The sequence below is a fragment of the Paroedura picta genome, chromosome 13 (assembly GCF_049243985.1).
Source record: "Paroedura picta isolate Pp20150507F chromosome 13, Ppicta_v3.0, whole genome shotgun sequence".
NCBI classification, from domain to species: domain Eukaryota; kingdom Metazoa; phylum Chordata; class Lepidosauria; order Squamata; family Gekkonidae; genus Paroedura; species Paroedura picta.
The window spans coordinates 19,457,006-19,472,541 of NC_135381.1; the positions used below are offsets into that span (position 1 = coordinate 19,457,006).

General features: G+C 50.0%; 1 protein-coding gene across 10 annotated transcripts in view; it reads right to left on the minus strand.

Moving 5' to 3' along the window:
• Positions 1-1,408: 1,408 nt before the first annotated feature.
• Positions 1,409-15,536, minus strand: part of NLGN3 (neuroligin 3) — a 48,910-nt gene continuing 34,782 nt past the window's right edge. For all 10 annotated transcript variants that reach the window (XM_077307442.1, XM_077307444.1, XM_077307443.1 and 7 more), the window contains 2 exons: positions 5,375-6,164; positions 1,409-4,270 (listed from right to left, as the gene is read on the minus strand). In XM_077307442.1, coding sequence (XP_077163557.1) covers positions 3,421-4,270; positions 5,375-6,164 — 1,640 coding nt within the window. In that variant the 3' untranslated portion in view covers positions 1,409-3,420. The remainder of the gene's footprint in view (positions 4,271-5,374; positions 6,165-15,536) is intronic.

The following is a 15,536-nucleotide window of genomic DNA, read 5'->3' on the forward strand; positions in this document are numbered from 1 at the left end:
CTTTCTGAAGATGGTTTACCTGAAGTGCCTTGTTTGTTGGATGGAGGGTGGTTCCTGAAGGATTCCCTTGCTAAAAATGGCATCATTCCGATTTGGAGAGGTGCTCTTAATCCAGCAGCAAATAAAGCAGAATGGTCACAATGCAACAAGAAGGCAGCTCCACAGCTTGGAAGGGGAAGGAGATGGTTTAAGGGAATGAGAACTTATTGCTTAGCCAAGCCTGCTAAACAAAAATCTCAGAGCCACATTTTTAAAAGTGGGACCTGCAGCCTACACAAATTATCTGGCACTGAGAAAACCTTCATGTGCCGGCCTGGCAAAATGCCCTCTTCTCATTAGAGGATTCTGCTGCCCCCTTATGTTAATGTTTAGCCTCCCCTACTGGACCCTGAGTTCCCATTGAGCTTTACTTTGTCTTCTTCGCTCCAAGAATGAGACACCTGATTTAAGAGGGAAAAAACTGTCTTGGGATGCTGAATTCCACATGCAGGACCGAGCCTGGTGCTTGCTGAATGCCCCTGCTCAAATGTCTTAGTAGCACAGATCTCACTGCACCAAGAAACAGCTCCAGTGTGATACAGATGGTTAGAGAGAGCCATGGAGGATGGACTTAGGGTTTGGTCCTGGAAGGCATGGCCCCCTCTAGCACTTCTGAAAAAAAATCTGTAGCCTAAGCTTTCCTTTCCCCAAGACCAGTCTAGCCAGCTTAGAGGGCCTTTCTCGTTTAGTACTGCTTCCCCTGGTGCATCTCTTCCCAAGCTTAGAAGTTCAGCAGTACTCGTGGCTGGGGCTGGTGCTGATGAATAGCAAGTTGTCCTTTCTGCCAAGCTTGTCACAATCAGAGATGTCCCTGAGCACAGCCCGTCCCTGCCCGCACCACACTTCTTGCAGCAGAGGCCAAAAGAACAGTGTGGAGGGTAGTGGCAAATGCATTTTAGTCAACAGGAAACCATCTTCAGAAAGGTCAGCTTACCCTGGACAGAACTGCCCTGTTGATAAAATTGAACCATGGCCCCTCCCCACTAGTCCAAGGCAGGTCGCTCCTGGCACAGTGAGCAGGCCCCAATTGCACCTCTGCAAAGTCAACAGAAGCAGGACCCTCCCTTAAAGCCATAGACACCATTGGTCAATGCATCCCAGTACTGTCTACCCCACGGGTGGGCAAACTGTGTTCCTCCAGATGACCATGGACTACAATTCCATGGTGGAAGGGGCTCATTGGAATTGTAGTCCATGGACATCTGGAGGGCCACAGTTTGCCCACCCCTGGTCTACTCTGACTGGCAGCACTACCCAAGACTGAACCTGAAGCTTTATGCATACAAAACAGGCACTCTGTGAAGACACCACTGCTCTTCCTACCTGCTGCTCCTCTGCTCCCCCAAGAACCAGACAGGACGGCAGATGGTTAAAAATACCCCCTCCTTTTTATTTGGAATTCTTTACTCTGTGCAGGTGATTGACAGGGCTTAAATACATTCTCAGCCAGAAACTCTCATCTTCCATCCTTACTTTTGCTAGGTAGGATACTGCCCTCTACTGAAGGGCAGCAGCAGGGGCGGGGCGGGGGACATAGTGCAGAAGGGTCCACCACAACCCCTTCTGAATACTTGGGCTGTGGGGCAGAAGCTATGAGGCTTCTGAATAAGCCACAGTGAATCCTTTTGCCTCTGCCCCCACATGCTCCCACAGCTGCGTCTCTTGGGGGCCCCAGAGCTCCACGTTCTACTACTCAGAGAGACCACCTCCTGGAAACCGATGCATGAGTTCTCTGTGTGTTTCACATGGCTCTGGCCTTACTGTTTATCCAGTGGAGCCGGGTACAAACGAGGCCTGACTCCTGCCCACACCAGGCTCTCCCACAAGACTGTGACCTCTGCCACCTTTCTGGAACTCCGCCCCACATCTACCAAGCCTGACCCCTGGTTATCCGGCTGCCTGTCACACAAAGACATTTCTTCTGTCACGGAACTTGCGGCCCCCTCAAAACCTTGCAGTGGACAAGGCCACTCCCTAAACGGCTGGATTTTGCCCAAGGACCTCTGGGGCCAGCAGTGTGAAAGCAGATCCCCTCTGTTTGACGTCTCAAGCCCCACTGTGCCCCTGGCCTACTCCCGGGTTTTTCCTCTTCTCCACTTGGGCCACACCCTGTTACAGTGAAGAAGCCACAGCACAGTCCAATCTGGGAAGAGGAGGAGGGCCTGGGAGGCAGCCCACCGGAGGTCAGAGAAAGTCACGGGCTGGCAAGGAAGCAGGAGAGGGTCAGGCTGGCGGGGGGAGGTTCGGACAAGCTGAGAAAGGGTGGAGATTTGGCACAGCGGGAGACGAGGGGCGTGGGATAGCATGGCCAGAGCAACGGGGACATTGGCAGAAGGGAGACAGGGTCCAGCTCATCCTCAGATCCAGGTTGCTCAGGTGAGACATACGGATATGAATGGTGGCAGAAGGACGTATCAAAAATACAAAAGGACCTTGTGGCCAGCTCTGGCCTGCTCCCACCCCGAGCTAAGTCTGCTGGTTTCTCAGTTTGGCACAGGTCGATGCTGGAGGGGCCCGCAGCACAGACATGGCTGGCATATGTGTATGCGTGTGTGTGTGTATGTGTGTGCATGTGTGCACGCGTGTGTCTGTCTCACTGGCTTTATCAAGAACACTTAGTTTAAAATCTTTACAAAGGACCAAACACGGGCATCTCCGTTAGTGTTTAAAGAACTAAAGATCTGCTTTAAAAAATCTCTTTTGGAAAGAAACAACAGACAGAAATTTTCTCCGCGACACGAAGAGCGGGGAGGAGGGGTAGTAGGGCGGGAAGGAGTTGGGGACCAGACAGCATCTGCTGGACCCAGCACCAAGTCCAGGCTCTCCTGAAGCCTTCACCATTACCTGCGGGGGGCACCTGGGCCAGATCACACCTGTCCAGAGCTCCCCCAGGCACGGTGCCAGCAATTCTCTCATGGTGACTTGGCCTGCAGGAGCAGTTTCCATGGCACTTTGATTGGTAAATCTCTAGTGATGATGAGGGAATGACAGGTGGATGACCACTGGGAGGGTGCCTGTTAGAGCCCCTGTCCCCATGCAGGATCAACACGGCTCCATTTGACCCCTGGGAACCTTCTACAGGAAAGAAGGCCTCAGAGGCTCTGGATCTCCTCCTGGGCAGGGCAGGGCGTGGCTGGGCTCAGGAGCAAAGGGTGGGTTGGCTCTTGGAGTGCAGTTAGCCTCCTTTGCCCTTGCTGGGCTGTACTCCGTTTGGCCAGGATGGGTCCCGCTGGCCCTTACTGGGCACTAGGAGAGTCGAAGCACTTGATACAAATGAAATCCTCAGAGAGCGAGCCGGAGGGACTTGCCACATCTGCTCCCCACAGCGCCAGGTCCAGTGAGCATGGAGTATGCGCATGGGAGTGCGGGGCGCTTGGGCAGCTATACCCGCGTTGTGGAGTGTGAGTGTGGGAGCCCAGTGTTGCTGAAGCTGGCAGCAAAGGTGTTGTAGGGGTGCAGGGTCTGCAGGCCCACCAGGGAGTTGGGGATCATGGTGATCGTGTTGGGCGTCATGAGGGGAATGTCATCCGGTGAGCGGCGCAGGGTGAGCGTGTAGTCGGGCAAGGTGGTGAGGCGGAGGGCGTCGTGGGGCGGCACGGTCTCACAGTCCCCATGGTGAGTCTGGTTAGCCTGCAGTGAGGGTATCTCCTCCTCCGGCGTGTGGCCAATGTCATTATTGGTGGTGGCACGCTGGGGGCTGGGCTGGCGGTGGGTGTCCTGTCGCCGTTTGTCCTTGCGGTAATAGAGCGCAGCGAAGGCCAAAACATTGAGGAAGAGCAGGGAGGCTCCCACGGCAATGGTGACGCTCAGCTCGGTGGAGTAGTCCCGGGGATTCTCGACCAGCAGGGTGCCCGCCCCGTCCTGCTCCGGATTCCACTTCTCCTGGGAGCCCTCGCTGGTGTAGGCAGTGGAGATGGCCGGCCGCTTGGTGCTCCAAGCTTTGCCGTTGGGCCGACGGGTGATGTGCGAGTTCTGGGTGGTGTCGGGCGGCGGCACCTTGGTGGTGGTGGAGGTGTAATGGAACATGTCGTGCAGGTTGTACAGGTGTGGGACCAGGTGTTTCCAGAAGGCGACCTTGGTGGCCCGGTAGTGGTCGCGCACCCGTGGCTTGAGGCCGATGTGCAGGTAGAGCTGGTCGCGGGGATTGTATTTGGACCACGCCACCTCTTCGAAGCGGTTGGCCTTCGTGTGGATGAATTTGGTGTCTTGGGGCACAGGCTTGTTTGGGTCCCTGAGGGAAAGAAACAGAGAAAGAAAACCATATGCAGCAATGCTGGATGGCCAGTATGGTGCAGTGCTGTGATGGCTGGCCCAGGCCCTGCGAGACCCAGGTTCGAATCCCCTCTTTGCCATGCAAGCGTGATGGATTTCTTTGGGCCCATCGCTCACTCTCAGCTTTGATGGATCTCAGCAAGCTGTTGTGAGGCTAAAACAGGGGAGTGGGAAATGATGTAGACCCCTTTGAGTCCCCACTGGGTATATAAGTGAAACAGTATATACCCAAATGGTTATTTGGAGGGAGAAGGCCAATGCCCAAGCAATCAAAATCCCTAAAGAAAGACAAGCATAAAAGCTGTGCCTATTCAGGGGAGCTGGAAGCAAAACAGACACTAGGTTTGTTGCAGCAGGTGTGGCTTTCAAAACAAAGTGAATTTGAATGACTGGCCCTATCTTTATTCTGAATTAGAAGAAGAAGAGTTGGTTCTTATATGCTGCTTTTCTCTACCCGAAGGAGGCTCAAAGCGGCTTCCAATTGCATTCCCTTTCCTCTCACCACAACAGACACCCTGTGGGGTGGGTAAGGCTGAGAGAGCCCTGATATCACTGCTCGGTCAGAAGTTTTTATCAGTGCCATGGCGAGCCCAAGGTCACCCAGCTGGCTGCATGTGGGGGAGTGCAGAATCGAACCCGGCATGCCAGATTAGAAGTCCGCACTCCTAACCACTACACCAAACTGGCTAAACTGATTATACACAAGTCTAGTTCTGGGAACAGACTGGGATGCCTGCATGCCTTATTTCAACCCCTGGAGTGGCTTTCCTGCGACCGCAATGCCAAATCTCATCAGCTGATCTTGTGATATATACCAAGGGAGAAGGTTCAGTTTTGCTGTGGCCCATCCCTTTAAAAAGACTTGGTGTGTGATTCTGCACAAGAGCTGGCGGTGGGGAACTGCTGGAGTGGGCAGCCTGCACACCATCAAAAAAAAGCCCCTTCTCATTCCACCTCCTAACTCTTCCTATGCTTGGATTCTGGCTAGCACAGGAGGGTCAGCATTCCCTGTGTGGTATTCTAGGTGAGCAGAACCCAGAAGAGCTGGAGGAAGTGAACCTACCCTGTCTTGGCAAAGTTAGTCCAGTAGGTCATGACCACGGCACTCAGCATGACGTCATTCTTGGAGAAGTTGCAGGGGAAGAGGTCGGTGGGGCCGATCATGGGAATCCCAAAGACGTAAGGCACCTCGTCCCCATGGGCAGCATCAGACCAGGCTGGCTTCATGATGCTCTGGCAGTGGTGATAAAAGGCGTAGAAGTAAGTGGGGGAGCCGTAACGGGCGTGGAGATCAGCGGTCACCACTGAGGGTTCCACCCACTGGTGGTCAGTGAAGAGAGCCACCAGGGTCTTGCGGCGTGTCTCGGGGTTGTCACGGTCAGCCCAGTCAGTGTACATGAACTTGATGGTCTCGCGCAGAGTGTCCTTGCCCTCAGGGTAGCCGTACAGGTTATCCACAAAGTTGGAAACGGAATAGTCGAAATCGCTGCCTGACACCCCGTTCTCTTGGTCTACTACGGACTCCACGAACTTGAGGCCCTCGCCCTGGTTAACGCCCAGCATAATGTCATAGTTGAGAAACTCTCCTTGCTCCATCAGAATCTCTGGGTCATCTGGGATGACGTCCCCATCGATGACGGGCCCGAAGGCCACATGGTAGCGTGCTGGCTGGATGTCCTGCTCCACGAGTTCCTTGGCGCTCTTCTTCCGCAAGCAGTCCACCATGTCCACGGTGTCCAGGACGTTGCAGCCCACCTTGTCAGCCAACATGCTGGTGTATTTCACAGGCTGGTAGTTCACAGCCCAGCTTGACAAAGCGGAGCCACTCTGAATAATGGCTCTCTGGAAAAGGCCTGCAGGGGAAACAAGGGCAAACAGCAGACGTGAGCAAGTGAGCTCTCCCATAGGCAAAGAAGAGCCTTAAGACACCTCATTTTTTAGCCTCTGTGAAAAAAAGTGAAGATAGACAGACTAGACTTGCCTTACTCCTGAACTTTCTGAGCACCCAGGAGAGATCCTCCTCCTGGAAAACCACTAACTCAGTAGGAGAGGAAAAGAAGGGAGAGAAAGGAAGAGGAAAAGAAAAGCCTGGAAGAGCCAGACTGTCCCCTCTTAGCAGGACCCAGCCAGTGCTGCCTTTGTCCCAGGCCTTGCGGGAGGCAGGGCATTCTGGGCCGGTGGGATTAGTGTATGCCTGCTCCTGTGTCCATTGATCCATCGCCAGCCACTCCTATGCTCTGGCAGAGCCAAATCCCATCCTCACCCAAGCCACCTGCCGCTGTGAACAGTCCAATGAGGGACGACTGGCACAAGCAGAGCACGTTCATGCAAGGCTGCTGGAGGCTGGCAGCCAAGGGGTTAAGCCTGTGCCACTTAACCCTGCGTATTCCAGTTAGCACAGCACTTACTTCCTGCCCAGCTGGGCCCCTGCTCTGTGCCAATGTGGGCTCGGAGAGCAACACATTCCCCTGTGGCACAAAGAAGCCTTTTTGCTGAAGGGAACATGAGAGGCAGGGGATGCTAGGTCTAGGAAGCGCGCCCACAAAGGCCTTGGGGCTGGCAGAGGAATGCTGGGCCCTGAGCCAAGGCCTCTTCCAGGCGGCTTGTCCTTGGAATACAAAAAGACCCCAGGAAACGTGGCCTCTGCAGCTGAGGCTGGAGGAAGGGGGCAGGGGGCACTGTTCCCGGGCAGCAAAAGGCCTAGGATCTTGGCCTCAGCGCTTTGCACAGAGGCTTCGCACATGCCGGGACCCATGGCTACTCCTACGCCACCCACCATCACAAAGGAAGGGAGGGAACCACCAACCTGTCTAGTTGCTTTCTGCACACACACACCCCCCAAGCCATCAGAGTCCTTGCTTAATGGTAGCAGGTACTCACCTATGTTGCTCTAGTTCACTTGTGAAAAGTGGCATGTTTTTTTTTGGGGGGGGGAGGAGTTAAAGTGAAAAGGATTGCTTTTCCAGGACCCCATCACTGATTTTCAGGGCATGCCTGAATCAGCTGATCCTGAGTAAGTTCATGCATCTGAAAAACATACCCGGTGCTTTCTGAGGTCTGTCATAGCTCTTCCTAGCTACTGTGATGAACAGTGGCCAAACACTGTACACCAAGAAGATCCTGTTTCAGCTCTTGTCTCAGACACTGAGACAAGACACTCACTTAAGCAAGCCGTTTTCCTAGTCTCCCTGCTACTTCCGGGTAGGGCTAACACCTCCAGCCTACTTTACAGGGCTGTTGTAAAAAGGAAGTCAGCAGGAGCCACCTGGTGCATGACAGGTGACCCACAGGCATCCAACACTTATTCCCTTACAGAACTTAATGTTGAGAGCCAACATAGGTTGTCTTTGGAACTGCCAAGAGAAAAGGTCCTCCCAGCCATCATCTGGACACCGTCGTTGCCAGTCAGGTATTATATGACTGATTAGCACCAGCTAAACCAAAAAAGGAACAAAACCCAACCTTAACAGGTAGGAACTCAAAAGTTGAGCTGAACAATAAAAATAATGTAAAACATTAATTATTTATTTAGTGCACAGTGCACAGTTAAAAACAGAATAAAAACTTCTTAAAAACTATACTGAACTAACAACACATAGGACCAAATGCGTTTCGACCCTTCCGGGTCTTCCTCAGTGGTCAAAATTATAATAATACACCACATAGCACTCTCTATAATGTGTAGCTTAATGGTTGAGTGGGATTTGTGAATTATGGCTCCAACCAATATGTATAAATTATATCCTTTTTGGAGACCAATACCTATGTTATGTCCCTAAAGTCACCACTCTTCGCTATCATTAAGTTCTGTACTTAGAGTGTATTCTCATGTGCGTCAGAAAAAGCTATTAGCACCAGCAACAGCAAACAGCCCAAGCATTCCAGCTTCACTTTCTTGCTTGCCCACCTATTTCTAGGATACGGGCTTCATCCCCTTTCTTGGTGCTTGTTTGCTGTGACTCATCTTGGGCCTTTGCCTGGCTGGATTCAGGCCTGACATTTTTGGGCCTTTCCGGCATGCACAACTTTAGATACACATATGGCACTCAGTTTCCTGTAAGCTTGCCCTTTCATTTTCAGGCTGTTAGAAATCCCCTTGTGCAGCCACCAGGGTCTCAGGGGATTCTTCTGGATTTGCATCAGAATCACACGTGGGCTTCTCTCTGAAACTGTTCCTTTGAAGAACTGCCAGCTGTCTCTGGATTCCCTCCCCTGCATTGTTTTTCTACACACAGGGCCCAGTTCGCCAGGTAACTTAAAGAGGTTCTAGGGAAGCCCTTGCTTCCAACCTCACTGTCATGGGAAAGTACAGAACATCATGCTATGCACACTCATGTGACATTCACCACTGCCATTTTATCTTCTCCCATGTATACTGGCTTCATTGGAGTGACAGCCGTGCTTCCTGATTACATTTTAATTATTTTGACTTTCGTATTTAGTATAAGGCATCTTTTGGGTGGTTTGTTTTGCTACCATCACAAAAATGACACATTCCAAAACGATCTCTTGGCCGACAAGTTGTCCAACTCTCTACCAGGTGAAGAACTCTTCCAAAAGGTTATGCTAATCCAGGGACAGCCGCACTGTCACTGTACTGGAGGTTCCTCTTGAATGCACCAATGAAAACGGTGATCTGGCATACCTTTTGATGGGGAGGGGGGGAGAGACTACAGCAGTCTAGCCGAACGCTTCTCTGAGCTAATGCTGCAGGCTTTGAGAATAATATTTCCTTGGTAGCCTTCCTCAGTGCTTTACTAAGCTACTGTTTGGAAAATTCTTTCCACGGTCCAACCTATAACTTTGTCTGCTAGCAACACCGTTTGCTGCAGATACCTACCACACTCCTGACTTGCCCACAGCCAGCCACTTTCTGGCAGCTGATGCACAGTGAAAATCTCCTGACTGCTTCGTAGAATGACACGTATAAGCAGGCTGCCCCAGGGTAACTGGAAGGCCTGTGCAAGCTCTCTGTTCACATTCAACAAAGTGGTAAGGGGAGAAACCAACACCTAGACGTTTTAAACTGGTCTGTATGTTCCCCACCCTTACAGCCCCTACTGTTTCCTCCACTACTGAACAATAAGTCGTTTTTTTCCAGTTCTTGACGTAGCTGTTTGGTATTTTCGTGACGGGCTTATTTTGCTTCACTGCTCACAGGGACCCTTGTCCCAAACAGGCTCAAGTCTGCACCCTCTTGGCCTTTGCAGTGGACAACAGGAGCTGTTTCTTCAGGGGCAACACCAGAAGCCAGGGTCTGTCCTTTAAAGCAGGGAGTGACAGGAGAATGTATTCCAGCTCTGCCACTTTTATTCTGCCCGCCCCGCTCTGCAAAGGCTTCCCCATGCTATTAGCAAACCCACAGCAGGCTGCCTTCTCCCAGGGCTTCTTCTCGTCTGCTGCCGCCTAGCTCAGAAGGCCTGTGTATTTCCTCTGCCTCTGGGGGCTTCCACACGGTATGTCTCTTCCTGCCAGGTTCATTACCAAGCAAACAAAGGGTGGATCCCCATTTTGAGCTACAAGCTCCCCTCCCCCTCCATGAATAGGTTGTACAACAGGCAAGGGAAGTAGCAGAGCCCCTCCTCCTGCTCACTGATTAACAAGCATCTATAGCAGGGGTAGTCAGCCTGTGGTCCTCCAGATGTCCATGGACTACAATTCCCATGAGCCCCTGCCAGCTGGCAGGGGCTCATGGGAATTGTAGTCCACGGACATCTGGAGGACCACAGGTTGACTATCCCTGATCTATAGGGCAGCTCTGGGCCAGGCCTCTGCTCTGCAGGCAGGAAAGCACTTGAAGCTTTAACACACCAGAGCAACCGAGAGAGAGAGAGAGAAAGAGAGGATGCAGTCCCGGATGGACTGAGCATATGCAGCATTTGTGCTCCCTCCTTTTCTCAGCGCACAAATGCGCCACTCCCACCCCAAGCATTCTAGATGATCCTTGATTAATATAGCCGTCTGCCCTTGCTGCACACTCATCTCATTAATTCAGTTTCCATTTATATATTCCAGCAACACACACACCACCAAAGATTCCCCGTAGTGAGAGACAAGTTCTTGGGTAAAGAGACAAGAATGTGCTCATCCTCCTCCCACTTACAAGCCTCCTGTCAGATTTAAGGCAGAGGCATTTCTGGAGCCGCCTAGCAATGAGCCAGTGCAGCCGTCTTGCTAGCTCAGCACTGTGACTGGCCACAGCTCTCTGGCAGAGGAAGGCCTCTTTCAGCCAGGCTACCCAAGAACCTCCTGATGGGGATGGATGGAACTCAGGTCTTCATGCACACAAGGAACTGGGAGAGGTTTCATGATGATGTCACCATCACTCCTTTGAATGGACCACTTTTTTGGGCAAGGATGTTATGTGAAGGTTAGTGTAAGGCAGTGGTCCCCAACCTTTTTATCACCGGGGACCGGTCAACGCTTGACAATTTTACTGAGGCCCAGAGGGGGGATAGTCTTTTGCTGAGGGACATTGCCGTTGCTGCCGCCTGAGCCCCTGTTCCACTTGCTTTCCCACCGGCCCCCCTGACTTCCCGCCACCCATTGGGGGGCGCTGCCAGCAGCAGCTGCGCAGTGCCATGCCAAGGGGGAGCCCCAGCCATGGCAGCTGCTAGAGAGCACCAAAGGTGAGCCAGTGGCAGAGTGGCAGGGCAGCCCCTGAGGCAGCAGCCGGGGAAGAGGACGAGGAGGAGCCGTGGCCCACTACCAACTGATCCAGGGACTGGTACCAGTCTCCGGACCGGGGGTTGGGGACCACCAGTGTAAGGGACCAGTCACAGGCAAGTAGCACAATAAAATCAGAGTCCAGTAGAACCTTTAAGACCAACTCGAAAGCTCACGCCCTGAATAAATCTTTGTTGGTTTTAAAGGTGCTACTGGACTCTGATTTTATTAGACAAAGGTGGGGTCTCCTTCAGCATGCAGGGGGGGCATCCATTAGAAAATTTTAAAAAATCTCTCCCCATCACTAGCGTGATGAGAACCAAGCAAGTTCATTGTCCTTGAAATTTTGGAAGCAGCTGGGAGGGGAGGGGAGGAACTGAGGGAGAAGCGAAAACTGGCTTGTTCAAGCTCTTGAGAGCATATAATATCCCAGAGAAGGTGGTTGGGGTAGGAGTGATAGGTTTCTAAATAATTTACCCCCTTAAGGTTAATATTTTAAATTTAAATTTGTAATTCAGATGTTGTTAACCCCCCCCCCCAAGCCTTTGGGTAAGGTAGGCTAGAAATATAATATAAATAACAGGAGCAACAATTTGTATGTCCTACTGCTAAGTCCTAGACCAGGGTTTTTCAAACTGCGGCCCTCCAGATGTTCATAGACTACAATTCCCATGAGCCCCTTCCAGTGAATGCTGGCAGTTTGACTACCCCTGGGCCGCAGTTTGACTACCCCTGTCCTAGACCCTGCCCATAAAACCCTGTAGTCCATAGCTCATGCCTCACACCCCTAATAACCAACATCCTGCATCCTCTCCTCTTATCTTCAGTTACACTGGATTTGAATCATTTCAGAGAAGCATCCAGTCACCCAAGGCAAAGAGAGAGGAGGAGAGTCTAGGCATCTTTCGCTCTATTTCCCTATGTCAGCTAATCCACCAATCTCAAGTACATCAATGAAGCCATGAAATTAACAACACTGGTGTATTAAAGGCCTCTGGTTTTGTCAATTTCAACCGCAAGGCAAAGGTTAAAACGCTACTCTTGAAGGGTGAGGAGGATGTTGCATTTTCTTAATTTTATTCAGCCTTTTAAAAAGAGTTCTACAATCTCTGATTCAGTAAAGAGGATAAATACTCAGCATTTACTGTGTTAAAGTGAACAAAGCTAATCAAGGCCGGGGTGGGGTGGGGCTATCTTCAATGAGGTAACTGACACTGTCCAATAGGGGCCACTGACCTTTGTACACAGTCCTGTAAGGTAAAGGTAAAGGTATCCCCTGCGCAAGCACCGAGTCATGTTTGACCTATGGGATGCCCTCTACCGTTTTCATAGCAGACTCAATATGGGGTGGTTTGCCAGTGCCTTCCCCAGTCATTACTCATTTTACCGACCTCGGAAGGATGGAAGGCTGAGTCAACCTTGAGCCGGCTGCTGGGATTGAACTCCCAGCCTCATGGGCCGAGCTTTCAGACTGCATGTCTGCTGCCTTGCCACTCTGCGCCACAAGAGGCTCTACACAGTCCAGTAGATTTGCTGAAACAGTTCCAGCAAGGAGAACAGAGGGTTTAGCTGGTTCCCATACTGTTCCTGATGACCAAGTCTTGAGTTCAGCTTGTCTCTTTCTGGTAGCACCAGAACTCACTATGTCTAGTTGGCTCAGAAAATTGGGTTCCCTCCATTCTCAAGAAGCATTTCTGCCCCCCCCTCCCCAAGCTGGGATTTATATGCAGGCCAGGGAACACATCCTTTAGTCTGGGTACAGCATGAGTTAGCTCTTCAGATCTTTTCTGTTATTATTATCTTTATACAGCTTTCGCTGAATTCAAATTTGGCTAAGGACTAAGTGGGTGGAGAGTGGGTGGGGCCAGTCTGGGTAAGGGGCCAATCGGAAGGTGCGAAGGCCCCTCACCAGGACAGACGGCAGTTCTAGCCAATCGGGTGAGGGCACAATCTAGGCCCTCACCAGGACAGGCCAGAAAGGCTTCTAGGCCCTCACCAGGACAGGCCAGAAAGCCACTGGGAAGCGGCAGGACACTGTGAGCAAAGACGGAGGCCTTCCCCTCAGGCCTAGAAGCCCACCCAGGGCCTCAAAGTGGAAGACCGCGCCGACGCTGGGGGGGAGGGGGGGAAGCAGGCCTTTCCTTCGGGCCTAGAAGCACGCGGGGTGGGTGTGGGGCTTTCAAAGCCTGTTCTCATGAACGGGCTTTGAATCTAGTTGTTAATAATCAAGCAGGTGCTTTGCTTCAGGCTTCTTTAGCGATGGATGTTGAACTTCCAGCGCCATTTGCAAAGTCACTTGGAATGGACGGATGTGACCTTCTGCTGTCAAGCACAAAGACCCAGAAGCATTTCATCGTGGGCCAGTCCTGCAGCTTGTATCCTTCGTTTTGAAAAATGCCTCTACACCAGATTTAACCCCTCTTGGCCTTTTGCCATTTCATGAGCAATCAAGTTGTTTCCCATCATTGCAACTGACTTCTCCCCTTAGGCTAGTTTCACAGCTGCCAGTTCTTAGTGCGATGCTTCTGTCCTTCTGGATACAGTTGTGGCTGCCCTATGCTTTGAGAATGTTTTGTGTTCCTTCAACTAATGTCTGATGGGAATTTTAACTTGTCCAACCATTCAAACCACCCTCATGCCTCATTTTATTTTTGTGTGCTTTGTTTCTTGCTACATAAAAAGCCATCTCCCTGTCTATCCATCCTTTCTTGGACTCCTCAGACTGGAGATGCACTATTTTGCATGTAGAGATTTGGCTTCAGTCTCCTAAAGATCTGTCCTTAATAAAGACATGCAAACTTTTTTTTAAAAGACATCTCAGAAATAGGGTGCCTTCAAGCTGTCACTCACTTTAGACAAAATAGAGGTTATGATATTTGGAAATGCTGGAGTTCCAACAGGAATGAAGATAATATCAGCCGACTATGGTTGAAGCTTTGAAGTCCTCTTGCATTCTTCATCATTATTTGAAATATATCAGTATATTCACACACCTTCCTTCTGTTATCTCTTATCTGTAAGTTATCCTCTGTTTCGGATGCAGCCAACCTAGCCATGTTAACTTGTGTCACACATGGATAGACTATTGCAATGTGCTCATAAAAGGGCTGTCCTTGAGAGCAACTTGGATGCTTTACTAGCGTAGGTTTTGTGAAACCCTGGGGTTTCTTGACTGCCCTGGAAGGGTTTCTTGAACAGCTGGGAGTTAATTAATTTAATATATTTTTGAAATTTGTTAAACGTTTATTGGATGATATGACCATATATGGACATTTTGACCCACCCACCTCCTCCCAAAATGGCCTATGATGGGCCTGGGGGTGGGAAGAGGGGGGGGCCCAGTTGGGCATGTATACAGCTATGCATCCTTACTATATTCTGTACAATATGGCCACTTCTGGGGTTTCTCAAAGCCTGAGGCGTGTTTCAGGGGTATCTCAATGGTACAAAGGTTGAGAAAGGCCAAGCTAGTGCATGCTGCAGTTTGCCTGCTTACAAATAGCATGGCATAATTTTTATTGGCCTATAAACATAATATAATAACAAAATACAAAAATCAATATAGTTAAGGGAATCGATTATAATTACAACATAAATTGAATCACGTATTAAAATGTAATAAATTCAGTTCACGATCTCTCATGGCCAGTAGCAGAAATCTTGCAGTAGTTTCAATTACTTCTGGATTTTGATGAGACATGAGGAAAACTATCTTAAAATCATCAGATTGCCATTTACTTAACACTGAGCTAAGAAATTTAAGACGAATATTAGAGTAAAAGAGCAATTCAAAAAGATGTGAGCTAGCAGTTCTATCTCTCGTTGTCCACACGGGCAATATCTTTCTAAATGTGGAGTGCCGTTAAATCTCCCTTGTAGAACGGCAAAAGGCAATACATTAAACCTTGAAAGGAAACAGACAAGATGAGGATAGCAAATCCTTTAATCAATTATGTGTCAATTCACAAAAGGAATTTTTCACTGTTCCTATTCTGTGTATCGCTCTATGCAATGTAACTTTGACCATATTTATTTATTTATTATATTTATATGCCGCCCTCTCTGAAGGCTCATAAACCTGTAACAGTATTGTAGGCTGTGGCCACGATCCCCGTTCTAAAGGTTTATGAACTTTATATGGTCAAGGTGATATTGATTTTTTCATCATTTTTATCACTCCAAACAGATTAGGAATGGTGAAAAATTCCTTTTGTGAAGTGTCATACAATTTATTAAAGGATTCACTATCGTCAGCTTGTCTGTTTCCTGACGGATCTCGTGACCTTGGATAAATACATTGAACTTTGCTAGCATGTAGGATCTTCACAAAACTAGAGGTAGTAAGTAATAAGTAGGCATTATGAACATTTTACACTGGTGTTAGAGATCTGGTGGCTATCAGTTTGCTTGGAAGGAAGGTGTCAGGGCCCAGCCTCGTCAGAGCTTTCTGCCAGCTGTTTTTACTTAGCATCTTGACCGCAGCTTCATCCACATGGCATTGCTGCCACTCTCATGGCACTACAGCTATCACTTGCTATGGGGTTTTCCTGTGTGTAACT